At 43.3% G+C, this 27,737-nt stretch overlaps 1 protein-coding gene across 1 annotated transcript in view; it reads left to right on the top strand.

The window, feature by feature from the left end:
- The window catches only part of npr2 (natriuretic peptide receptor 2), a 42,763-nt gene extending 15,246 nt beyond the window's left edge, over positions 1-27,517 (top strand). The window contains 17 exon segments of the mRNA XM_079735979.1: positions 131-215; positions 4,260-4,380; positions 6,380-6,454; positions 8,507-8,584; positions 11,154-11,258; positions 12,283-12,354; positions 13,170-13,329; positions 13,736-13,891; positions 16,745-16,913; positions 20,807-20,953; positions 21,983-22,106; positions 23,568-23,636; positions 23,862-24,036; positions 25,146-25,244; positions 26,429-26,520; positions 27,037-27,087; positions 27,089-27,517. Of these exon segments, the coding sequence (XP_079592105.1) occupies positions 131-215; positions 4,260-4,380; positions 6,380-6,454; positions 8,507-8,584; positions 11,154-11,258; positions 12,283-12,354; positions 13,170-13,329; positions 13,736-13,891; positions 16,745-16,913; positions 20,807-20,953; positions 21,983-22,106; positions 23,568-23,636; positions 23,862-24,036; positions 25,146-25,244; positions 26,429-26,520; positions 27,037-27,087; positions 27,089-27,184 (1,874 nt within the window). The 3' untranslated portion in view covers positions 27,185-27,517.
- Positions 27,518-27,737: the final 220 nt, after the last annotated feature.

Raw genomic sequence — 27,737 nt, 5'->3', positions numbered from 1 at the left:
CGACTAATCCCTTCACCCATGGCTGAATGGCTTTGACGTGGTATAACACTATGGCTTTACCGAAGGTATCTCTCAGCAGTGTGTCAGACGGTCCATATCAACACATGTGTTTGTATCTGATTGGCTGCAGGTCATCTGCCAGTGCTGGGGATTGTCGCTGTGGGTTCTGGCTTAGCGCTGATCGTGTTTGGGATCTCCAGCTTCCTGATTTATAGGTGAGTGCTGCTGCTGCTGTATGGGCACAGCCCTTGGAAACATGTGTGGTGTGACAAATCTGTTCAACAAGAGACAAGATGTATAGGAAGACTAGGACTGACTGACTGACTGGTAGGTAGACAGACTGACAGCTAGATAGAGAGAGGAGGGGAGGGAGAGAGAGAGAGAGAGAGAGGGATAGAGGGAGAGGGAAAAGGAGAGAGAGAGAGAGCTGTGTTTGTAAAAGGATTTACGGAGCATGCAACTCTATGTGGCACAGAGGAATTTACATGTTTGTTGCCAGAGCAACAGCACAGCGGGCGATGTTTAAAAAAAAGTACGGGCTCTGCTAGATTCCAAGTGAGCTTCCAAGCAGTGGAATGCCTGTTTCGTTACTTCATGAAGAAACCGGCCTACATTTCAAGCAAATTATTCGCCTTAATCGTAATTTGCTCCTTAAATGTGATTGAGTGGTCATATGTTTTAGTATGTCATGTAAAATGTTTTAATGTGTGTTTGGAAATGTTATTAATTGGTGTGTGAAATATATGGTCAGGGGATGTACAATGCAGAGCATCCAGCTATAAATGCATTTTCAATAAATCAAAAACTATAGTTTTGCCACAAGTAACACAGGTTACTTGTGTGGTAATTATTCCACGAATCAGATTAGAACCTCTTTAATTATGCAAATTGTTAATCATGTATGTCCTAAGACATTAAACAGGTTGCAGGGTGGCGACAATCCTCGATAATGTCATGGATGCCTCTGTACGTAATCAGAGAAAATTGGTTTCTATTTTTTCCCCCTCCAATCATGCTGAGAGACATTTCACTTGTATAACATTTCAACCGAATTTAAAATGTGACAACTGTTTTTATGCAGACAATCTTTGTTTTTATAAACCATAACAACACAGGGTACTCTCTCTGTTGATGTCTGAAACTATATTGTTTAGAGTGCATTACTAATGTACATAATGATTCTTGCAAATGATATTTATTGTCCCATAACGCCGGCAATCTGATTTAATTTAGTACAATTAAGTAATAACACAACAAGGTGTTAATTGCCGCCCAGTGAAAATGGAATTTGATCGGAGGAATAATTGAAGGGAAATGGAGCAGCAGCCATCAAATCTGAGGTAAAAATCAATTCAATTCAATTAAACCAACAATGATCTTTTTCTTTCTTCTTGTTTCATTGTGCATGATTAAGTGAGCATGTTGGCAGTGTCAAATGATGCTAAGTTCAACTCGAGGGAGAGATGATTCCTGAAAACCAGTTCAAATGCTCTATCTGCAGGTTCCATCTGCAAGGCCAGTACGGCGGTATTATCTGATCCTGCATCTCGGTCAGTTCAACCTATTCTTCTACTCTGAATTTAATTATAGATCAAAGATTACCATATTCAAAAATATCGAGTCATTAAGATGCTAGTATATAAAAAATGGATTGAGGCAGCTGTTTTTTTTGCAGCAATTATTTATGGAAATGTATTCCCATGTTTATATAGTTTATATATACAGTAGTTTACACTGGTGGATAAAAGTATAGATCTATACTTTTCTTACTAGAATGGATGGATACATTAGAACATAACATGTAACATAAATAAGAAGTGCATTTTTTACATTTTGAAGTAAAATAAAACAACTTGAGTAATTCAGTTTTGTTCTTGTTTAACCTCACGATGCATGAATCAGTGATGTCTCCCGCGTCTTCAGCCGTCTATGTTTGAGAAAACAACATGCTTTATTCAGTTGCCGTGCTACTTTTACAAACATGTCATCCACCATCTTTCTTTCCATCAGGCCTCCTCGGAAACATCATCTGTTCTTCAACATGCATTTCGTTACTGTGGCACTTTTGCTCGTTAATCAATTTGTTTATTTGTTTTCTTCCTGTTAAAATACAGTTTTTAGTTGGATCGCAATACTGGCTTATTTATGTAACAGACAACACAGTAAATGGCTAGGTTTTTATGAGTGTAACATTGAATTCAGTGTATATTTATAAGTCCTAATAAATAAAGTTGTTTAGTATAAAGAGGATAGTCAAATGCAGTACATTGATGACATATTGTTGGGAAAGATATCTATATATACATTCTGTGCCAGGCAAAAGTGTTTTATTTTGTTATAATATTGTTTTTGGTCAGTAAAAGAATCCAGTTGAAATGTTCCCCTCAAATATGCCACAGTGAACGGCTTCTTCCTCAAGTGCTGATTGTGTCAAAATCGAATAAAGCGTACTGTTTGTCATAAACCATGGAAGAACTCTTTCATATGTTCCCACCGCACGTCATTTATTTAATCTCTTGGGCGCCTGCCTCTCGCTCTCTTGCTCTCTTTTTCTCTCGTTCTCTCTCTCGCCGTCCCTCCTCCGTCTCTCCGTCTCCGCGCCTCTGTCCGTCTAATGAAGATTGACTCCATTGACTTGCGTTTCAGACTCGGGGGGTGCAGCAGCAGGCACTAAGCGGGGCAGAGTGTGCCTCTGTTGTTTTTAATGGTGGGCTTGGTCCAGCGGAGGTATTCACATATGGGACGTATGAAACAATAGCCCCAGTGTGGAGCCCCACACTCACGCTGCCACAGCCCTCCAAACGGGGGGCTTTAAATAGAAAAATTGCCCCTTTTTTTTTTTTTCTCACACACACATTCACCCCCCCCCCCCCCCCCCCCCCCAAACAAACATGCACACAAACAAAGAAACAGACCTGCCTCAGGTCTGGGGAGCAGGTCTGTTTGTTTTTTTGTTTGTGTGCATGTGTGCAGAACTGCGGGTTTAACAGTATTTCCTGCAGTCAAAGGTCACCAAAGGCTCGCAGCCACACTGAGAAGTTTCCATTCCCCTGCCGTCGGCACGGCGGTCAGGAGTGTTAGCAGGCACAAACAAGCGGGGACATCCTGCATGGGTTAGACGCTGATCAGTTGGGACTTGGGAGACTCCCTTTCTCTCTCTATCTCTCCCTCTCTCTCTCTCTCTCTATCTCTATCTCTAAAGAAACCAACGAGAGCCACATTTCGGGGGGCCAAAGAGGGTTGGTTCAGCTGAAGGCTAAAACACGGTGATATGCTAACGCTGCAATCATTTCCTGCAGGCATCTGGAAGTGTTTTACACCTTTCAACCGGCCTGGAATGCCGTGCGCACTGTTCCCGGTTCCTCTTTTCAAATATTTTCTTCACGAAAAACAAATCCGCTGCCACCACCACCACCACCACCACCGACCCTCTCCCTTTATATGTGCGCTGCTCCCACACAATTATTCGACTGCATGAAGAGATGGCTTGAGGTCGAGTCGTACGGTAAATCAGTGCATGGGAACGAAGAGCATTTCCACTGAGATCTTTACCAGATGTGATGGTGCTGTTGGTATGGTCTCTCTCTCTCTCTCTCTCTCTCTCTCTCTCTCTCTCTCTCTCTCTCTCTCTCTCTCTGTCTCTGTCTCTCTTTGTCTCTCTCTGACCTTCTCTCTGACTGTTTGTCCGTCTGCCTGTCTACTTGTGTTGGTTTATTTGTTTGAAGACAGTTCGGTGTATGTGCACAAGGTTGATGTATGTGCATATGATACGTCTTTGCACACACACACACAAGCACAAATATATTCAGACACACACATACAAATGAACAAACACACACACACACAGACAAACACACAATACTGACTTCGCATAAGGATATCTGGATAACTACAGGGAGGAGGAAGCATGTAACTGAGTGAGAATGCGATTGCATTATCCAATCAAAGCCAGATCCAATATTGTTTTTGAAAACAGAAGCCTGTATATTTACTCAAATTAAACGGTGACATCCGCCCAGGATAACCCCAGCCTGCAGACGTTCCGTAGCTCATTCATCTTTATGAAAATCATTGTGACATAAACATTACTGTCCGCAACTTCAAAATGTCTAATCGCCATGAAGCAGAATATGTTGTGTCACAAAAGTTCTGTTGTAATGTTTACTTTTATTTTTACAAAATGCCTTTTGTAGTCTTTGATTGTTGTAGTCTTTGATCATCCCTGATCTCCTTAATCTGACTGTTGTGTCCTCCTGAAGGAAGCTGAAGCTTGAGAAGGAGCTGGCTGGGATGCTGTGGAGGATAAAGTGGGAGGACCTGCAGTTCGAGAGCCCCAACAAGTACCACAAGCGGGCGGGCAGCCGCCTCACCCTCTCACAGGTACCTACCCTCCCCTGTCCAGGGGCTCAGAGCCAACTGGAGCATGCTGGCATGTATGAGCCCTTAAACAGTTCCTGTAGATGGGGTTCAGATGGAAATATTGGAGATCTCTCTCCAATCCTCTCTGGTTTCCTCTTTTCCATAGTCGTGTTATCTTCTTAATGTGCACTCGAAAAAGTTGGCCTGGATCCGAATCTTTTGGAAGAAAATTCATCATTCTTCATTGAAGTGAAATACTTTTATGATATTAATATTTGTCGCCCTCATAAAAAGCCTGCAGCAGGCAGCTAACACACAACAGCTGGGTTGCTTGTTTTTGTCAATTTAGCAGAAGCTCCGGACATTTCTATTATCATTTGTCTTACGCTTATTAGTTTTACTTTAACTTTGTAATGTGTCATTTTATAGGAGGCAAGATAGAGTGCTGAGCGCTATGCTGTGTTGAACTGACGACAACAAAGACTAGTATGGCCATTCAATGCACGACTTATCCAAGGCTTATGAATGGGTGATATGGGCTGTGTTTAACTCCCTGCTCAAGGGTTCTGGATTTCAGCTTACGTGGATCAGCTTTGCTTGTATGCATGATGGCTGTCCCTTATCTACACCGCTATATCCCTATCTTTACCTGCCATACGTGGATTAACGCTTGTCCTGAATACACTCTGTGCTTAATATTTAATGCATTATATAATATTTTATGACACGTTATGTTTCAAATTAATTCGAAACTGCGTTTTTTGCCATCACAGCCCGTGAGACTAGATTTGTCGTTGTTTATATTTTACACCTGGAAAATGTGAATGTGTAATGTCACACCTAGAGGTTCGACGTCCATAACTCAATACCTTGTTTGTGTAACATCAAACTGCTCCAGATGTATGCGTTCATTCACGATGACCTCACGCTGTAATAGGTTGGCAGCCCTCGACGCCGTTTTCTTCATGATGTTCAGCTTATTGCTTGCAGCGGTTTCTGTTTTGTTTTGTTTATTCCATCAGTAGCTCTGGCGTCGGTCCTAACGTGTGCTTAACAAGTTGTGCTGGCAAGTTCCACCCCCGGCCCCTCTCTGGGATTAGGAAGGCCTGGCAGAGAGGTCTTGGGGTAGCAGGCGCTCGGTCGGTGATCACCGCCATGCAACATGTGAAATGACAATCGTAAATTGTCTGTACGTTTTTTTTTGGTATTGGCTTCACTAATATGAAGATCAGGAATAGAGATGACAGGACAAATAAGGACAAAAAGTTAAGAGCCAGACAGTCAGACTGTCTGAATGCTTTGTTGGCTTGCACATTTTTCAGAGCCTTCCCAGCGGTCTAGTGATGGAGTCGGGGCTTGTGGTGGCTGACACATATTAAATGATTGGTAAAATAAGCCCTGTTCTGGCCAAGCTCCTTTACACACTTACAAATGTGGCTTTATATATATATATTTATATATATATTTGAAAACTATAATGAAAATGGTGTGCATTTTTGGACGCTCGTATGCATGTTAAATATATGAAGGCCCATATAAAATCCTTTTTTCAGTATAGTCTCATTTTTTCAATCTTGGGGATAATACTGTGGAGAACAGCAATTTTCCACACTGGTGTATTTTCCAGCAACCGTTAAATTGTTGCCAATATTCGCATCCTATACAAATGTGGAGACGTCTGCTTCGTTCGTCCACTTAAATATTTAGTCATTTCTTTCCCCTCTGTGAGCACACTGCAGATATCAGCTCAAGGACTTTGAGCAATTATACCATGAAACAAACGTCTAGAAAAACACACCTCACAGGCAACACACATTACGGTCCTAGCTTGTCTCGGATGCCACCCCTGCAAACGGGAAGACCCGCCGAGTTTATCTTGCATTCTTCTATTAAATAACGTAAAAACACTGTACATTTACTCTGTTATAGCACACTTGATATGTGCTCTTACAGAGCCTCTTCCAGCGAGCGTCTTGTGGCTAACTGGCACTTTCCTCCTTGCCCCCTTTCACCCGTCCAGAGAGGTTCCAGCTATGGCTCGCTGATAACTGCCCATGGAAAATATCAACTGTTTGCAAAAACGGGCTATTTTAAGGTAAGGCTTCGTGAGTTCTGACATTTTCGACTCCTGCGCCCGCTCACTCCTTTTGCCACCCACACATGTGCACACACACAAGCACCGCAGGCGGAGGAGATTCAGAGGGAGAGAGAGAGAGGACAAATAAGAGAGAGAGAGAATGAGAGAGAGAGAGAGAGAGAGAGGACAAAGAGAGACAGAGAAAATGAGAGAGAGAGATAGGACAAAAGAGAGAGAATGAGAGAGAGAGAATAAGAAAAAAACTGATAGGATGAAAGAGAGATAAAGAGAGAAAGATAGGAAAAGAGAGAGAGGGAGAGAGACAGATAGGACAAAATAGATAGAATGAAAGAAAGAGATAGGACAAAAGAGAGGGAGAAGGAGAGATAGGAAAAAAGAGAACGGAGAGGAGAGATAGAACGGAGAGAGAGGTTCTGAAAAGAAAGAGAGAGAGGCAGGTAGGACGGAGCGAAAGGATAAGGAGGCAGAAACAAGAGTAGATATTCATGAAGAGTGGGAGAGGAGAAAACAGGAGGGAAACAGCGCACAAAAGCGTGATGAATCCATAGAAATAGACAGACCAACATACTCAGCGAGAGCAAGACATATGGACAGAACGAAAGCGAGAGTGGAAGAGGGAGAGAGCAAGGGGCAGAGAGAGGGGCAGCGAAAGAGTGGGCGAGTGGAGTTGGAGGCTTTTAAATCAAATGTATTATTCCCTCCCACCACCCAGTCTGGACCACATTGTTAACTTGTTGCTCGTAATCTCTCTTCTCAACAAGAAGGAGGTTGTTTGTGTCATTAATGTATGTACATGTTAATGCTGGTGATGTGTAGCAGCTAAATACATCACATTTGTAATCCATACGTTCCTTTTCAGCTCAAATGTTCCAATAAAAATCTATTTACCAAATGATTGTAGCCATCAGTTAATCTCTGTAAATTGAACATTGTCCTGCCTATATGATAAGGCTCTAGATATAAAACATAAAACACATCTATAACATTATCTTTATGATTTGCTTCTATGGGGATTGTAACCATTTAAAAAATCGACAGTTATACTGCTGGGCGAATTAGACTGCCATTTTGTGTTTGTATTGACTTTATTTTGAATTTATGAATCTATACAGGTATTACTTAATGGATTCAAGAAATAAATATTAGCTGTGAGATTCTCCTGGACTTGTCACTTTCAGTGTCTGTGCACAGTATGGTAGGATGGGTAAGATAGGAGACTGCCAAACACAGACGCCCATTAATTCTGGATTACGGTCACTTGGGATGCAGAAGATTACATTGGCTGGATGTACCTCTGCAAAACAGACAGTAATTAAATCAAGGATAACAGTAACTACAGCAACAAATTAAGTGAGCGCTGCGTGACGGAGACAGACAGCCCAGTGTATGCGTATTCCATGGTAATGGCTTATATCAAGTTTACGCACTGAATTATATAAATGGTAGATTTAAACATAACGTCAAATAAACACTGCCGAATCTGGAGTCTGCAAGGTTCCTGGAACAGGCTAAGGGGCATTATAGACCACATGTTGAAGTAAAGCCTGCGATAACGTCAGCACATTGACCAGATATAATCCTGCCCCGCAGACATCTAGCACCAGGTAGTGAGTACAGATGGAAACATTTATTATCATGATAATCATATGACATTTCACAAGGTATCGATGAAGATAACCATACGCTTTTGAATTCATGATACCCTCCTCAGCAGTCTCAAAAGCTCAGAGTCAGGACATTTCAGTATATGGTTAAAAAAATATAAAATGGTAACAGACTAAAAACGTTAACGTTTCCAATAATACAGTATCATTCAAAGACAAGAAAGGAAAAAAGTCACAGTAAGACGAAAGGAACTTTAGCATAAAGAGGACTCATCTATGTTGCATGTGATCACAAAGAAAGACTGTTAAAAAACATGTTGTATGCAAATGTTTATCACTGTTGTGTGAACGGTTGTTTATCTGTCAGGGATTGTTGTCTGAAACTCCATGGCTATTTCATCTTGCATTGTGTGCTGAAAACATTATTTGTCCTTTTATCACACAGGGAAATCTGGTGGCCATCAAGCATGTGAACAAAAAGCGGATAGAACTGACTAGACAAGTGTTGTTCGAGCTCAAACACGTAAGTTCTCCTAACATCAAGGTCTGTTTGGACTGTATGGTGGGCTTGGCTGTATGTTTCGTTTTACATGTAGTGCATCCTTGTTTATAAAATCTGTTTTCTATAACTATGAAAAATATTTATCTTTCTATATATATCTACATCTATCTATCTATATCTATATCGGTGAATGTATGCATGTATGCTAAAATGCTACACATTCAATGCTGGTGTTGCCCTTTTTGGACGTGCCCAAAAAACTGAACAAACTCACACACAATTTGGATCTCCATTTCTGATGTTTGTTCATTTTGCTTATTTGTGTGGAGCTATGAGGCAAGATATAACTGTTATATGATATAATTATATATAATTGTGTACGTTACTGACTTATTTATGTATGGCTATGACAATATAACACTATACTATTGTCAGTATCGTGAGGGCATTGTTCTTAAAATGTTGACGGCAAAGAACAAACGACAGCTGGGAACTATTTCTAATTTATTTTCACCACCAATGGACGATAAAAAACAAGTCACTTTTCACATCTTCCGGAAGATGGGGAAGGACATGTTTTAATGACTTCACACCAGATCAACGACCTGTTTAAAAAGGACGGAGGAAGCAGCTCATTATAAGTCTGTTTATCGAGACCAGTGCAGGATATGGCTCATTACTGGAAACATGTGCCTTACTGCTAAGGGTTAACCTACCAGAGAGAGCCCCATCAAGGCTGCCTGCTGAAAACGCTGCCTTACTTCCTCAAAGGCACCCTGATCAGTGATAAGAAGCTACTGGGAGGGAAAACATGGAATCGATGGGATAATGTAGAATGGAAACATGCTCCAATTATAGAACCGAAGGACTGGAAATTTTTCAAAATGTGCAAATCCTCACCGACATAATGCATATATCCTTTTCCCCCTCTTTTTTCATATTTCAGTTTAGTATCAAATGCATATATACATATATATATATATTACATATATTAACTTCCCTCTTCTGTTTTGACCTGTATATGTTTTACCGACCCGTAGGGTCCCTTTCCCTCACTCTATGCCATGCTCTCTCTCTCTTCCCGGAATCCTGCACTGTCTTACATTCATCTGAAACATTTCTTGGGGTCGCTTTCCTGGCCTCTGGGCCGGTTGTCAATCACTCAAAAAAGAGAGAGAGAGGAGAGAAAGAGAGAGCGAGAGAGAGAGAGAGAGAGAGAGAGAGAGAGACAGAGAGAGGGAGAGAGAGAGAGACAGAGAGAGGGTGGGGAGAAGGGGGAAAGAGAGGTAGCGGGAGAGAGTGAAGGGGAAAGGGAGGGAGAGGGATGGAGAGAGGGGGAGAGATAGAGAGAAAAGGGTGAGAGAGAGAGAGAGACAGAGAGAGAGACAGAGAGAGAGACAGAGAGAGACAGAAGTCAGAGCTGGCATCTTCCCTACAACCCCGGAGCCCTGATCGGCTGTTAGACCGCAGCTCGTGAAAAAGCCAACCAGATGGGGAAGAGGAGCCCCTGCCAACGGAAACTTAACCACTTGTCTTCCAGCGTCTCTCTCTCCTCCTGCTCCTCTCCCCCCTGCCGTCTCCTCTCGCTGGCGTTTCAGCAGGGGAAATTATATAGGCCAAAGGTATAGGCCAACTTCTCCCTGAGCTGCGAAACAGGAGCGCATAACTCCCTGGTCTGTTGGTGTGAGAGCAGCTGTCTCTCTACCTCTCTCTCTCCCTCTCTCTCTACATCTCTCCCTCTCTCGCTCTCTCTCTCTCTCTCTCTCTCTCTCTCTCTCTTTCTCTCTCTCTCTCCCTCTCTCCCTCTCTCTCTACATCTCTCCCTCTCTCTCTCTCTCTCTCTCTCTCTCTCTCTTTCTCTCTCTCTATCTCTCTCTCTCTCTCTCTCTCTCTCCCGCTACCTTCCTGAATCCGGTCCAAAGTAAAAACACACAGTGTTGAGGTTTCTCTGCAAGCTGTTTTAGACACGTTGCTTCAGACAGGCTGCTATAGAGTCTGTTTACATTTGCCCTAGACGCCGCTGACCTTATATGGTTCTCAACGGCATATGCATCCTTTCGCATCGGCCTTTATTTGTTTTCGCCGTCTCTTGAAAAACAACGCGTCAAACGTTTCTTTTAAATCCGAAATTGGACGTGGTCCAACGTCCTGAAAACAGAGCGTGGAATCGGTGAACACTTTTCCGTGCACTCTTTTTTTTCTTCTTTCTTCCCCCCCCCAAACATGTTTTGCCGGCCCCTGCTCTAATATTACCCCTTGTACGTCCTCTAAACACCTCAGACTTTTTTTCTTCTCCGACCCGCCGTTGTAGCACACTGGCTCATTCATAACCTCCAAGGGCAATTTATTCACAGGCACTGGTGTCAGCGAGGTGCCCTATACAGGAATGCTTCTCAACACATAGAAAAGACACTGTGCCAACCCGGTCTCCCCCGCAAATAGACCATTCTGATGAGGATTGAAATAACTCTTGATTTTATCTCCGAAGCGTGTCGTCTGGGTCCTCCTCTCCGTTCAGTTCAGTGTTGGAGAGAGGAGAGAGGAGGAGAGACAGCGCCGCACTCACGCTGGTGTTTGGTGTTATTTTTAGATGCGCGACGTTCAGTTCAACCACCTGACGAGGTTCATCGGAGCCTGCATCGACCCGCCCAACATCTGCATCGTCACCGAGTACTGTCCAAGGGGAAGTCTGCAGGTGGGATCCGCTGTTCTGCTTCTGTGTCCTGATCACCAGGGGATTGATTTCTCGGTTTGGTTGTCTTTGGCTCTGAAGCCAACCATTTATAAAAAAATCTGTCCATTCATGATAATTATAATGTTTCAGAGCAATGCATTGATGCCCTTTTCAAAGTACTGAGATGGTGTACAGTCAGAATCAACCAACGTAACAAAAAACCCTGGATATAATTTAGAATAAAAGAGACTAGCAATTATTCATAATAATTCTGTAGTTAATTCATCATTAATATAATATCGTTCCATCTTCCATCCACCTATCTATCCATAATCAGTCCATCCCCCGTTTCCATTCATCCCACCTGGCATCTCTTCTCCCCTTCACACCAACCAATAACAATCCAATGAGCTCTTCTCTGCTTATCTTCATCTAACATGTTGCCGTATCTCTAAAACATTTTTTCTTTTTCCCTTCAGGCAGTGTGTGTATGTGTGTGTGTGTGGGTGTGTGTGTGTGTGCTTGTGTGTGTGTGTTTGTGTGTGTGAATGTGTGTGTAAGTGTGCATGTGTATGTGTGTCTGTGTGTTTGTGTGATGGAACATATCTTAAATTGCGTTTGTCAAAGTAACACAGCGTTGGCAGGTGACCTTTCCAGGAATTATGGGGACTCAAAAGTTGAGATTGTTTGTTGAAGTAGTGACGAGTCCAAATAAAGTCAAATACAGATACCAGAAAGTAGATATTGTCTATCACTTAAAATTCACTGGGGGAAATAAAAATCGTTTTACCCCTGTACCATGAGTAACTGGCCATATAAGGAACGGAAAAAGGGAAGAGTGATAAAAACGTACCAAAATATCATGTGGAACCGTTATCACTATAATTTTTTAAAGTTACAAATGTTCTCAATATCCTGGTTTTAATAATTTACAATTTAACTGGATGAATGATTACAATTCCAGAAATGCATTCGTGCTTTACTAGATAATGTTCCACCATGTTTAGTTGTGTGACATGGTTTTGTTTGGTGTTTTTCCTTGCAGGACATTCTGGAGAATGAGAGCATTAACCTGGACTGGATGTTCCGATACTCCCTGATCAACGACGTGGTGAAGGTACGTACACTCACCCAGGGAACGGACGCTAGAACAAACCAGTCATTCAGACGCATCTACGAGAGTTCCTGGACGTAATCGTTGTAGTTGTTAGTAATGTTGAGAAATTACATTTAAGGTACTTGCAAACTACATGCAGAGGCCTGCCTACTGGAGAAGGCTTGAGTTACGGCAATATACTGTATAAGGAAAAGTCTCCCTAGTTGTAATTAATAGCACAACTTGTGGGAGAATAGAGGAGCAATAAATGTTCTATGAAAAAATCATGTCCTCAATTGTTGCTTTTTCTCATGCAAGCATGTTGACAACATCAGACAGGAACATCCTTCTTCACAAACATCGAAGTCCTGGATGTTGAAGTTAATCCATCTTGGTGCAAAGACAAATGTTTAGTCTTCCTTTCAAAGCAGCCTCTTTTTTTACCACGACATCTGTCTCTTGGATAAACCTTGTGTAAAACCAGGCATGCGACACGGCAGTGCAATTGAATCACCACACCACAATGATCACTCGATTGTAAAGCTTTGGTGAGAATCGTTCACACAAAGGATTAAACGTTAAACGTGACATCCCACCATAATAAAAAACACATTAATGGTGTGCTATAAATCACATTCAGAATGAACTGCATGCTTCCGCCAGTCTTTTATCCGTCATCACACATCACACAATCACCACACGTGTAGGTGTGTGTTTCAGTGTTTTATTTTTGTGTGTGTGTGTGTGTGTTTGAGTGTGTGTGCTCATGAGTTGGTGCTGAAAAAAAAAAGTATGCAGTGTAAGCGATTCATTAAAATTCTCCTCCTCTATGCCAGGGTATGAACTATCTCCACAACAGCTACATAGGCTGCCATGGAAATCTGAAGTCATCTAATTGCGTGGTGGACAGCCGATTTGTTTTGAAAATCACGGATTATGGCCTGGCTAGCTTCCGCTTCTCCAGTGAGAACGATGACTCACATGCACTTTATGCAAGTAAGTTGACTCAAGCTGTCAGATAGTAGCTTGTGTAAACATGTTTACATATGCACGTGTGTATATGAATGTATGTGTGTGTGTGTTTGTGTGTGTATGTCTGCGTGTGTGTGTTTGTGTGTGCGTGTGTGTGTTTTTGAATCTCTGCCTCTGTGTATGTCTTGGCCAGTGATTGTGTGTGTTTGTGTGTCTGTGTTTATACTTGTTATACCGTGTGTCATTGTGTGTCTATGTGTGTCTGTCTTTACATTTGTGTGTGTGTGTGGGAACGTGTGTGTGTTTGATTGTGTGTGCGTGTGTGTCTTTATATTTGTGTGTGTCTGTTAATATTTGTGTTTATATTTGTAAATGCATGTGTGTGCATGTTTCATTGTGTGTGTGTGTGTGTGTGTGTGTGTGTTTCCAGAGAAGCTGTGGACGGCTCCGGAGCTGCTGATATACGACCGTCACCCTCCCCTGGGGACCCAGAAGGGTGACGTGTACAGCTTTGGCATCATACTCCAGGAAATAGCCCTGAGAAATGGGCCCTTTTATGTGGATGGCATGGACCTCAGCCCCAAAGGTATACAAGCCTTCTGTCCCAGGCCACCAGACTACTAAGGCATCAGACCCTCACAGCATAAACAAGGGAACAACTGTTTTGTACCAACCCTGACCCCGCCACCAGAGAGGCAGCCTCACCACCGATTATCTGAAAATAACTTCAGGCAAAGAATTACTCAAAGCAGACAGATGCCAAAACTGAGACACATCAAAAAAGCAAAGGAAACGGCGGGGCCGAAACAAGGAAATAACAGAGAGAAAAGGCAGGCGCTTATCAAGGTGTTTCCAGTTACACAGCGTTAAATGTGCTTTCATATCCCCAACAACAGGAATGATGCGTCTTAGGTAAAGTGGGCGGACCGTATTTACACACAGCCTTGTCCTTTTATAGTTGCCGTTTGGCCATAGCCGACGTTGTCCTCGATGGCAGGGGGACACACTGGACACAAAACGTATCGAAAAACTGCAGATCCAGAGGAAAGAATCTCCATGTTGTTATTAGCGGAGCATGGCCGATGCAGAGCTGCTGTTTCTTGAGGAAGTGGAGAATAATGTAATCAGTTTGCCATACCTTTCAAAGAGAAGGCGTTGGAGGAAGGAGGCGATGGAACGCCGTTTACATTCATCGCCGTGCCCCTGTGTGGAGGGGTCACCTACATGTTCGTGCAGGCGGACTCGCTCACACAACCTCTCCACAAAGGCGGTCTACCTTGACCGAAAGAACAACAACAACAACAACAAGAGAGCAGGAGTTAGAAACAGCATGTGTGACGTCATCTGAAGTCCTCCAATCAAATCTGTGACTTGGATGCGCGGTTCAAGCCCTCCGATTACAGCGCTTAGAAAAGTCAGAGGTCCGCAACACACGACAAATTGCCCTATGAACCATCATCTTTTAGGAACAGTGACTATGAATGAGGTTTTATGTTCCCCGTTGCATATGAGATAAACTATGCAATCAATTTACACTTGTTGACCTAAAGAACATTACAACTAAATATACATTTATACTTATACTTTATACTTGTTGACCAGGGGAGGAGAACATCATCCAAAGTTTGAGCCAATCCCAGCTGGTCTGGATCAGATCCTAAGTCGCCACTGTATACGCAGGCCTCTGGGATCAACAGGGGTGTAACTGTTGCGTGTGTGCGTGGTGACAGGGCATCAGTTGGGGCGTTTGTCGTATGAGGGCTCCATGTTATTGCCTTAACCAGCACATTTTCCCACCTCAATTTTAATAATTTGGCCTGCTTACGATTAAGTAAGTAAGTGACCCACCCACAATTTAAATCCCGATTCCCCTTACAGGCAGTCAGTCTGAGAATTTGAAAGAAAACGGTGTATTGCGGGGCAGCTTGTAGTCAAAACAAAACAACATGGTGGGTCTATAACGGCGCCTGACTCTATCTGATAAACTAAGCTAACCAGCAGTGTGGAATAGCTGTCATTAGACTGGCCTCCTAATGACTGGATGAATAGATCTGTATCTAAAAGTAAACACAGGGGATTAGTTGTTTTCAAAGTGTAAAAATAATAATAGAGTTGAAAGTGATTTTATGATGATTATTATGATTATTATTAATAATCTTTGCAGTAGAAGTACTAGTAGTATTGGCAGGAATGTTGGTAATGCTGCTATCCCTAGCAGATATCCTAGCAATATTCATATTATCCTGAATAACATGATTAGTTTTTTGATGATTAATAAGAATTTAAGCAAACAAAGAGAAGAAAGACTTATGAAAGGGCATTGCAGTGGCAGCATGGGTTGATTTGAATTGCACTTCAATAGAGAATTTTGTTCAGCAGCTATGGAATTTAACCTATTGGTACAGTCGCCCAAAAGAACAGTTTGCCCCGAGAGTGTTAGTGTCGTCAACAATCAATGAATCATATGCTCTGATGACTCAAATAAGAACATCTTGTATCTGCGACTGTCCCAAGCCTGCAATGAGCCTGTCCGATCATTTTGTTCAGCCCGAATAAAATGATTTGGATGGCCTCCCTGTTTGTCAACCTACCTACCAGGCTACCTGTGCACACTCTGCCCGTGCACTCATTGGACATGACCGCAGTCTTCAACAAGGCTAGGCAGACGTCTTGCTGAAGCTAGCTAGTTAGGCATGTGTTGTGGGGGAGGATGCTTTGGAGGGGGCCTATAGTGAGAGGGGAGATTCTTAAGTTTGGATTCTCTCCAAATCTAACTTACTCCGGCTTGCTTCTCATAATTGCTTACCCTACCCTGAAACATAGTGGCAGGTGAGGTGCAAAACGCTGGAAGAGTGTTTAGGCCTCTGATATTTAACATAACCAGCTTGGCTGTAGCTTGTGAGGAGAGGGGAGGCAAGAGGGAGAGAATACTACAGCAGTCTATGGTGGAGCTGCAGATCGTGTTGTCTTACTGGTGTTCCCGTGGAGAAGCACATACAGTCCCCTCACAAGCTTAGACTCTTGTGGTCGCCTGCCCAGAATGAGATAACTAAATCACCCAGCACCCAATTGCCTGTGAGGTTCAACACGATGACGCATACAGTATACAACTAAGAGTTAAGTTGTATGTTATGTAAGAGAAAAGTTGAAATAGAATCATAGGCAACCTAGTTTAGCAGATTTGTGTAGATGACCTTGGAAATTTGGCTTTCAATCAGTCATCACAAATCGACAACAAAACAGCACTTAAATAACACAAAATAAAATAATCAAAATAATCAATTCCACAGCAATGTTTTTTCTCTTTGTTTCTCTCTCTCTGTTCTCTTCTCTCTGTCTGCTTCTCACTCTTGTTCTCTCTCTCTCTCTCTCTCTGTCTCTCTCTCTCTATCTCCCTCTCTCTCTGACCACCAGTGTCTCCTGCCCTTCCTCCCACTAGAGATCGTGCAGAAAGTGCGTAACGGCCAGAAGCCGTACTTCCGGCCCTCCACCGACCACAGCCACCACTGTGAGGAGCTGACCTTCCTCATGGAGGGCTGCTGGGCCGAAGACCCCATCGAACGCCCCGACTTCAGCCACATCAAGATCTACATCACCAAGCTCAACAAGTGAGCACTCTGCCTGGAAATGACTAGCTAACTACAACCTGCCGAGAAATGACTAGCTAACTACAACCTGCCTAGAAATGACTAGCTAACTACAACCTGCCGAGAAATGACTAGCTAACTACAACCTGCCTAGAGATGACTAGCTGCCTAGAACCTGCCTAGAGATGACTAGCTAACCACAACCTGCCGAGAAATGACTAGCTGCCTAGAACCTGCCTAGAGATGACTAGCTAACCACAACCTGCCGAGAAATGACTAGCTGCCTAGAACCTGTCTAGGTATTTGAAAAGACTGTGGTCACTCTTTTTTAAGTGCTCCAACAACTTAATGTTACTTAAAGGGGAACCAGTTTACTTACTTATTTTCTAATGTGAGAGAGTACTGCTTCAATAAGCGTTTTGTGAAATAGTCGTGGCCAACAACATCCACTCCCCGGAAAAAAACTAAAAACGTTGAAAAGGCGAACCAGTGAAGTTATTGGTTCATAATTGCGTTCTCCAAAATCTACCAATGACTCTAACGGTCAAACCTAGATAACTGACATGTCCTAATATGGGGTTTATGTTCAACCTTCATTCCCCAAATGTCATATTAGAACATTTCTCAATGTCCCGAAAAATCGCGACGAACACTGCCTTGAGATTGATTAAGAATTTTGCTTTTTGTTTTACGCTTTTTTGGTAGCTCGGAAAAAAGCCAACTCTTTAAACAAGCTTCAAATGATTACTTCTGATTGTTCCCTACTTATGCAGTCCACCACCCAACTCAACAACTGACCCCGGCAAGTGGCTGTTTTTGATTGTTCCTCTTCATGGAAGCCCCTTGCCGCACCTCTCCCTATATTGCGTCCAATGAGAGCATGAATTATTCATTGACGTATTTTCTGGTTTATTTTTATGGTTGCTGCAGCAAGCACTGCATGAATGGCAGCTCTGAAAGCTCTAATCACACTAGAACACGCCCGTGCACACATGCACACATACACAAACACTCACAGATGCACACACACACGCATAAAAAAACGGACTCCTAGTCTCCAGTCAGTTCAGTTCAGTTAAGTCCCTAAAACCATGGCGATGAGGCCCATATTTGTTGTGATTCAAAAAAAGCCTTGTTGCGTCCATTCATGTACGTCTCAGTGAATGAGGGGTCTGTAATAGCCGGTGTTAATCCGGTCTTTGCTGTGTATCCAAGAACAACAGCAGACTCACTTCCTTGTTGTTAACCTGTTTGGTCTGCAGTCATGACTTCAGTAATCTTTTCCAATCTGCCGAAAGCTCAGCCGGTGAATGAATAGCTGCAGCTGACATGCATGTCGACAACCGCTCCGAACGCACACAGACGTCTTTAATATACTGAAGCATAGCATAACAAAACATGACATTACCTCGTACTTCAGGCACGTTACTTAACGTAACACACCAAAACACACCATGAAAAACACAACCCACCACAAACCACAGAAACACAACAGTACAACCCAACACCAAACCGAACCCACAGTAAACACAACAACATATAACAGTAAACAACGGCAAAACACGCATCACCATACCACACTACAACACAGAAACAGCAGTGACAGCTCCCCCTGTTCTGTCCTACTCCTCTGCCTGTCACGTTAGTGTGTGTGTGTGTGTGTGTGTATGTTTGTGTGTGTGTGACGGCCAGTGATGTATGGCGTCCATCTGCTAGTGGCGGCCCCCCTCTCCCCCCTAGCCCCCCGTTATGATGGATTTTCTCAGATGTACTCAAGGATGCACCGTCACAGCGTGCGTGAAAGCGCTCCCTGCTGCCCCCCACTGCCCCCCCGCTATTTTCATTAGCCAAATGTATGTTGTTGACACGACATGACGGACGGTTTGTTATTTTTGGTGTGTGTGTGTGTGTGTGTGTGTGTGTGTGTGTGTGTGTGTGTGTGTGTGTGTGTGTGTGAGGGAAGGGGGGGGGGAGGCAGGGAGACAAGGGAGGTGTTCAGGCTGCAAACGACCCGGGCTTCACCCAGCCCTGCGAGAGGACACCCGACCACTCCGCCCGCCCCGAATAGCTGACCTCCTGGCCGCTTGCGCGCCGCACGTCGCCAGCTCGTTTGTCATCGTTCTCCCACTGACACGTTCAGCTTGTTTGGTTGTCCACACCCGTGCGCGTCACGTGGGCTATTTCAACCAATACGGGTTTAGTTATTCAATTTTTCGTTTTCTGTTATAATTTCGGTTTTATTTTATCAATCTTTTATATTATGATTTAGCACATTCATATTTGTATATATTATTTATATTCCAACATAGTTATTAGGATAAACTCCTTTATATATATTTTTTTAATATTTTTTTTATTGTTAAATGTATGCATGCGTTGGTTAACAATGCTTTCATAACTAAATGCGTGAGTGCTTGATGAAAAGCCCAGTGTTGACAGACGCCCAAGGTCACCCTTGAGACCACGTACGTTATCACAGCGTGTATTTCCACTAGACCACTAGAAGCTCTCAAGATATGGGGGGGGGGATCGCTCCCACCTTCCTGTTGGGAGCGATCGTCTTCATCCAGGGTCACTGAGCCTCTCAATCATCGGCTTGTTCTCCGACGTTGACCAGTGGTGAGGTGGAAGAAGCACCAGGAAGTCCTTCCCCTGCATAATGGATGACATCCACTCTCTCTGTCTGCAATGCCCTGGCACCCAGGGGGATGCTACGTCGTTCCAGGCAGCAGAGCACATCACTCACATGTGTCATTGCGCTAAATACTGTGCTACTTACCCCCACCCCCCACCCCCCCGCGTTAACCTGAGCATGTAGGTGTTTGTGTGTGTGTGTTGGTGTGTGTGTGTGTGTGTGTGTGTGTGTGTGGAGGATCTGGGAACCGGGAGATGGTGGTAATATGGAAAGATGCCAAACATGGATGGTTTTAGCCACTATGTTGGTATATGACTGACCTCCTTGCGTATGTGCTTTCATGTGTGTGTGTGTTTGTATGTGTGTGTGTGTGTGTGTGTGTGTGTGTGTGTGTTCATGCCTGCTGCGTTGCGAGTGGGACTATGATACATTATACATATTATATAATCTATAATATAATACATTGTACCGTTAATGTTACTGCGGAACCATAGGTGCTACTTAAGCTAATAAAGACATTTTCTTTGGTAAATGGAACAGTGGGAGAATTGAGAACTTTTTGATATTTAGCATGTAGAGGAACATGCAAAGAGTCTCAACACAAGGCATGTTTGTATGTCATGCTATCTAGTAGCATCTGATTATCTACTAGGGAAAATACCTTCATGTCCCTCTCCCCCCTACCAAAAGCTATTTTATAGCCTGCCATCATTATCATCATTATCATCATCATCAACGTATCGATTGGTCAAATCGATTACCTCACTCAATTGTTTTTGATTGTTCACAATCAAGAAGTAACACCTAGGCTGTAATTGAACTTAATGGTGAAGAAATGGAAGTTTCCTAGGGGCTGAAGGGTCTATTTTACTGTGATGTGTGTCTGTTCTTCGAAAAAACGACAGTGCTTCCTATCTTTGCTCTTGCCGAATTTGGTTGGAAGTAAACGGACAGAAAAAATCTGCAAATAGCCTTCTGCACACATTTCTATTAATCTTTCAACGTCTTTATTCCATCTATCTCTGGCAAAGGCAGCTCTGATTGGTCCGACGATTGCCAAACTTTCCTCTGGTGCAGCAAATTTTGAAGAACGTGGGACTCCTTTCATCACCATGAACTGTAGCTCCCCTTTCCCAGCACTGATCGGTCTTATCATGTCTGTTTTTCGTGGGAGAGCCTCACAACGGGCTCCAGGCCAGACTGTCCAGAGAACCAGAACGTGGACTTGGGAGATCAGGACTCAGGTCTCATCATGCGAGTGTGTCTTGTGTTCCTCCAGGGAGGGCAGCACCAGCATCCTCAACAACCTGCTGTCCAGGATGGAGCAGTACGCCAACAACCTGGAGAATCTGGTGGAGGAACGCACGCAGGCCTACCTGGAGGAGAAACGCAAGGCCGAGAACCTCCTCTACCAGATTCTGCCACAGTAAGGCCACCGCCTTTGCACTTCTGCACGGACCGCGGTCATCCAACATGCATGCTCGTAGTATTGTGAAGATATTATCATGTATAAATATGATTGTTTCATTGACTTTGTGCTAGTATTCCTAATTGTGTATTTGACAAGTAAAATGAACTGAATTGACGATAGTTAATCTCCAGCACAGCCAAAGAAGGCTTATTCCTCATGTGCGCTGTATTTTGCTAGAATGTTTATGCAAAGCATTGAAATCTCCCTGGTGTCTGAACGGTATCCTCCATGGAGTGCAGTAGTAGTAGTGTGGCTGCTAAAAGGGTGCATCAAAGTGACAGGCAAGCCTCTCATTAAGGGGCTCCTGGAGAGATAGGGGAAGCGGGAGGAGAGAAAGGAGGGTTGGAGCGTTTAAGCCCAGATGGGAAGCTCCCCTGACCTCTCTAGCTGTCATTCTCCATACCCCGGCTATTACCTCATTTAGCCCTCCTTCTGTTTCATGTGGGAGTGTTGTTGCCCTGTAACTGATGGACTGGTGTGGAGGGGGACTGAGAGATAGTAGTCCTTCTCATGTTGATGATCCTTAGAAATGTGCTGAATGAGCACTGTTGTAAGATGCGGGGACTGGACTGGGTTCTGTTAACCACGCTTATGTGTATGAAGCGGAAAACGATAATGTTAATATATGGGTGCAATCTGGACACAAATAGAAATATTTAAACACAATTACCCCTAAAGTGTAAAATACACTTTAGGGGTTTTCAACTAAAGATGTTCTGAAGTCAACATACAGCATACAGTTACAGTATCTATGAAACGTGTGTGAAAATCCAAATGATGATTTATCATTTAGAATTTGTTCAAGTATGGGGGCATTTCCATATTATCCTTGGTGAACACTTAGTTTCCCACCAATAGTTGAGGTCATCCAAATGAAAGACCCCTTCATGATATTCAGCGGTGCGGAAGCCAGTGGAAGTCCTTCAGGGCCCCCTCCTGTGAACCTGTGAGATACCCACCGCTGGGCCCTGTGTTGTGCCACAGCTCTGTGGCGGAGCAGCTGAAGAGAGGGGAGACGGTGCAGGCGGAGGCCTTCGACAGCGTCACCATCTACTTCAGCGACATCGTGGGCTTCACCTCCATGTCGGCCGAGAGCACACCGCTACAGGTAGCAACGGCCTCGACACTCAAGTCATCTGCGCTCCCTGGCTCTCCATTTCTCCTTTAGAAGAACACATTCTAGCAAATAAAAGAAACACAGAAACACTTGTTGAGACCCAAACAGAGCGGGGTTAGGCGGCAAAAAATGAATGCGTCCTTGTTGATTCAAATGTTGATTTGGTACAAGTCAAAGGCAAAGTAGGGTACATATGTGACAATATATCCCATTAGAAGGCCAGGGTAATAGACAGAAAGATTAACCAGTGCTAATATCAAGGACAATAATTATTTTGTTTGTGTACAAATGTCTTGACTTGCCAAACTACGGTGAAACAGGTATTCTGTACTTTCATTTCATGTGTGAGGTTTGATTGGGTCAAAGTTTAGTATAAGCATTGGCAGTTCAAACATAAATTTCACTTTGCTTGTTTGGCTCTTATTAAACCTATTTCTCAATTCAACAGGTAGTTCCCCCAGCCATGATAAGCACTCTACTTGTCTTATGTGTTATATATTTGTTAATCAAGCATACATTCGGTCTAAAAACGAAACAAAAGTAATGACTGCGTTGCGATCGCAGCGGCTCCACTTCCTTTGTTGTTGATGCGTGACATGTATTCAGCATCCTACTTACTCTTGTGTGTCATAGCACCCACTGGAAATGCACCCACCCGGCGGCTACAACTCAAAATAGTCTGACGGAGGGAAGGGAGAGGGCATTGACGCAGAGTTGACTCATTCGGTGCCTTATCTTCAATAGTGAGCAATGCTAAACGCCAGGGACAACATAAAGGCAGCGTGTTCTGTCTTTTAGCGATAAAAGCCCACGAAAGGGGGGGGGTAGGGTCATCACATGAGAATGTATGACTTCAGAGGAAACCCAACGATGTGATAGTGTTAATCTGTGGTAGCCGTGCGATCCATTTACAGTTTTAGGATTCTGATGTTTAGCTTTTGTTGAGCTAAAGTTGTAGGTTCCGGAATTTAGTGGAATGCGATCTTACCTGACTTCAGGATGGTCTACGTTGACTTTCTTGCGACACATATTGAAGTGTGTAAAGGTATCGCTTGTGTTCATCTTTAAAACGATTATACAAAATGTGCACTTGTTGTTTTTGTGGAGTATCAATATATTTGCTTTTCTGTTTGCACCCTTACAATTTTTAGAGTTTACATAATTGGTGCACAAATATGCCCTTTTGCAGAAAATATTTTAAAATAAACAAGCATAAAGCAGGTGAATTTTTCACATTTGAAAGTGAACTAAGAACAGAATGTTCTAAGAAGCAAGACTTTGAATACTTTGAGTCAGTCAATACAATAAATACTTGACTTTATTTTAGTCTGGGGAACCGAAGTCAGGGGACCCTAATAGTTTGGCCCGAACCCTAGATGGGCCTGACGCCAAAGCCAAATAAAGAATCTGATTCTACGTACATATTTATTGCATCTCTTGCTCCTGTTGTAGGTCGTGACCCTGCTCAATGACCTGTACACCTGCTTTGACGCCATCATCGACAATTTTGATGTATACAAGGTAAACACATACTTGCATGTATTTTTCACAGCCTAGTCACAATGATTAAATCAAGGCTAAACCTTTCAACGTAACGTGTCTGACAATCAGACATGCAGTTGATGTTTACTTCGATACATGCCACGTGACACAAAGAGAATGAAGCTCTCCTTCACATACACAGTGGAATACTTTGTGTCTACGTATTGTGAATGATAATGCCTGTCTGTGGCTCCCTGCCGCCAGGTGGAGACCATCGGCGACGCCTACATGGTCGTGTCGGGGCTCCCCGTGCGCAACGGGAAGCTGCACGCCAGGGAGATCGCCGGGATGTCCTTGGCCCTGCTAGAACAGGTCAAAACATTCAAGATCCGACACAGACCCAATGACCAGCTGCGGCTCCGAGTCGGAATACACACAGGTGGGTCTATAGGGATGCTAACAATAGGGCCATAGTGATGCTAACAAGAGGTCTATAGTGATGCTCTCAGTAGGTCTATAGGGATGCTAACAATAGGAACACATAGAGATGCTAACAACAGGAATACACAAAGGTGGGTCTATATTGATGATAACAATATGAATACATAGTGATGCTAACAACAGGAACACATAAAGGTAGGTCTATATAGTCGGACTAACAATAGAAACACTGAGGTGGGTATATATTGATGTTAACAATAGGAACACACAGATGGGTATGCAGTCGGGCTAACAATAGGAATTCACAGATAGGTCTGTAATGTTGCTAACAATAGGTGTACAAGTGTAAAGTGACTCCTGATATATTACTAACATGTGACCAAATAAATGCTCTAAAGCTACAGAGTCCCAAATCAATACAAAGAAAACCAAATGATATGTTGTGGTGGGAAACAGATAGCTTGCAAGCCACAGAGGATATGGTAAGGGTATCGGTATGGCTATATCTGCGTAATCTAACCTTTACGATGACTTACACAAACACTGATGTTACCAATGAAGATTCAAGGAATACTTTGGACTTGACCATATTCGTTGCTGGGATAAGGAGAAAAAAACGCTATGTATAAAAGCCAGCCAACCCTTTTTTCCCTCAATTAAAATAATTAAAGTGCTGATGTTTTGCACTAGAGCGGTTGTGTTTACACGTAACCCCCTGGGGTATCCAGTAATGAGAGGCTACACGTGTAATAACAACACAGTCGTATGTACTGTTTCGACCGGGCAGACATTTATTGTGAAGCTAAAAGGGTAAGTGACCCCGGCGGTATTTAGTGTGAATCAGAGTGCGGCGATGTGGCATTTAGATTGTGTTTATAGTCTCATGCAAACACTTGACATACAGCCCGGGGGTTGACTTTTCGACGGCGTGTGTAGGAAGGCCCGGCTCTCAGCCACGTCTGGCTGAGTGCAGATCAGCATCATCAGTGCTTCACTTCAGCCGTCACGTCACTGTCCCGGCGCTGAGTCATGGAACCACAACCGCGTTTTGCTCGTTATTTCTTTCCCGGTACGACTTGAACCCCGTTTTATTTTTTGCGTCTGCAGGGCCTGTCTGTGCAGGCGTGGTGGGTTTGAAGATGCCCAGGTATTGTTTATTCGGGGACACCGTCAACACCACATCCAGGATGGAGTCCAACGGGGAGGGTGAGTGGGACCGCAGGGATGTCAAGGCTGGAACACTGCTTTTCCCCGTCTTGTTCGTGGATGTGTTTCTGTTTCGGTCATTTTAATGGGTCAGCGTGTGTATCTGTTCATCCGTCTGTGAAATCTGCTTTAAATCAGCAATTGTTGTCAAATTACGACAAATGGTTCATTGGATGAATTGTGAAGGGCATTACTTTAAAACAATTGGATTATTTTCTTTCAAAGTTTTTCCAATCATGTGATCTGGTGATATGTCAAAAAAAAACAACAGATCAAAAACATCCTTAGGCAGCCTGGAACTGGACCACGTGATTAAAGCATCCTGTTTCAATCCCTGATTTAGATAAATCCTTCTGATTCAAATTATCTTGGCTTTAGCCGTTTAAACATGCCAAACAAATGCATTCCTAGCAAATACAATCACATCGTCTCCACAAAAGGAGGTTATTCATTCGTCATTTCTTGTAGAAACAAGAAAATTGAGAAATAAACAAATAATACTTAATATCGCACCTGTGACCAACACACATGCTCTGTAGCGTTGATGTCCTTAACAAGCCGCGACAGGGCTCAGCCGTGTCCTGGCGACGGTTTGGATGCCTTTGCGAGCGTCTAATCACATGTATTGATAGTGACTGAGTAGCTTCCTGTATTGCGCCGCCACTGATAAATAATTTATAGCACTTACAGCGCAGCACCCATAGCCAGCATTCGAGCAGTAGGCAGTACCCCAGACCAGACTCCCAAATCACTACTGAGAGCTGCTAGTGTGTGTGTGCATGTGTGTGTTTGTGCGTGTTTGTGTGTGTCTTATGTGTCTGAGTCTGTGTCTGAATCTCTGTGTGTGTGTGTGTTTGTGTGTGCGTGCATACGTGTATGTGTGTGTGAGTGTGTGTTGTTGTGCATGTGTGTGTGTGTATGTGTGTTTCTGTCTGTCTGTCTCTCTGTCTGTCGGGGAATGCATCATCTTTCCACTGCTTTGGGTTGGCCTTGCACCTCTGATGTTGTGCTAGAAAACAACATACACTTAGCAGCAGCAGCCCTTTTCATTTTGGTTCAATTCATTAGGAGGTTGTCCCATTTCTCTGAAAACAAGACCTGTGTCATTTCTGGAAGAAATGTTATACAGAGTTGCTGTCCCAGATGTTGTTGTTCTTATCCAATCGGTGGTGTTGTTGTTCCAGCCCTGAGGATCCACCTCTCCTCAGCCACTAAAGAAGTGCTGGACGAGTTTGGTTACTTTGACCTCCAGTTACGAGGGGATATAGAGATGAAGGTGAGGACCCAAACACACAAGCGCACACGAACACACACACACACACACACACACACACACACACACACACACACACACACACACACAGTATAAGAGGCCATCAAAACAATGGCATAAACCTGGAAAACACTCAGTAGAATAACTACAAAAATGTTTTTCTCTTTCTTTCCTTTTGTCTTCCTGTCTTTCGGTCTTTGTTGAATATTTATTTTTGTCTGTCCAAACCTTGGAAAATCGAATGATGCCATAACATCATTCATTCCAATTCTGATTGCACACACGCAATAAACATCATTCCTAAGACACACTGACTGACAGACAGACGGACTGACCTGGTTGTCAGGGTGACCGCTACAGAAGTGCATGACATCAGACTCCCCCCCCCCCCCCCCCCCCCACACACACACACACACACACACACACACACACACACACACACACACACACACACACACTCCACTGCCCTCCCTCCTTCATCAGGCCCTGATCAACCTATTGATTTCTGTACTTTTCCAGGGCAAAGGCAAAATGAGAACCTATTGGCTTCTGGGAGAGAAGACCGACGTGTATGTTATCTGAGACGCTTGCTGATAATGAGGCAACAGGAGCTGCTCAGCCCAGGGACAACAACAGCTGGGCCCAGCCCCTTCTTTATTTGTTCTAGAATAAGTCCTTATATCTGTCCTCCCCTGCAGAGTGCAAAGTCAACCACACGTGTTACGTTTCACGTAGAAATAAACTTGGGGAAATTGAAGGTATGTTTATTACCTGTCGGCAAAACTTGGAACGGTAAAAATATATATATATATTAAAAAAGTATTTGTAAAACCTGTTTTTGTATGAAGAATCTTTCTGTATTGGTGAGAGAGAGTACTTTTGAATGATAAATTCATATTTTTTGTGATTTCTAGATTTAAGATTTGTATGAATAAGGTGTTTGGGAGTCCATCATGTGTTAGTATCTCCTGGAACATGGGGGGGGGGCACAGTGTTATGATCGTCAATGCAGAGATCAACGTTCAACAGTGGTGTTATACAGTACAAGATATGTGTGTGTATATATGTATATCCAAGATACTGTAAGATATTTTGTTCAATAAACCTGAGTAAAACATGAATTTGTCACACTTATTTTTAACATTTATGTGGGGTGTTCAAGAAACTTTCCTGGCCCACTATGAAACCAAATCAATCTAAATGTATTTCTATACCAACTC

Source organism: Pollachius pollachius (genome assembly GCF_949987615.1).
Source record: "Pollachius pollachius genome assembly, chromosome: 4".
In the NCBI taxonomy this organism is placed as follows: Eukaryota; Metazoa; Chordata; class Actinopteri; order Gadiformes; family Gadidae; genus Pollachius; species Pollachius pollachius.
The sequence above is the reverse complement of the archived record's forward strand: the minus strand, read 5'-3'. Positions and strand labels throughout refer to the sequence as shown.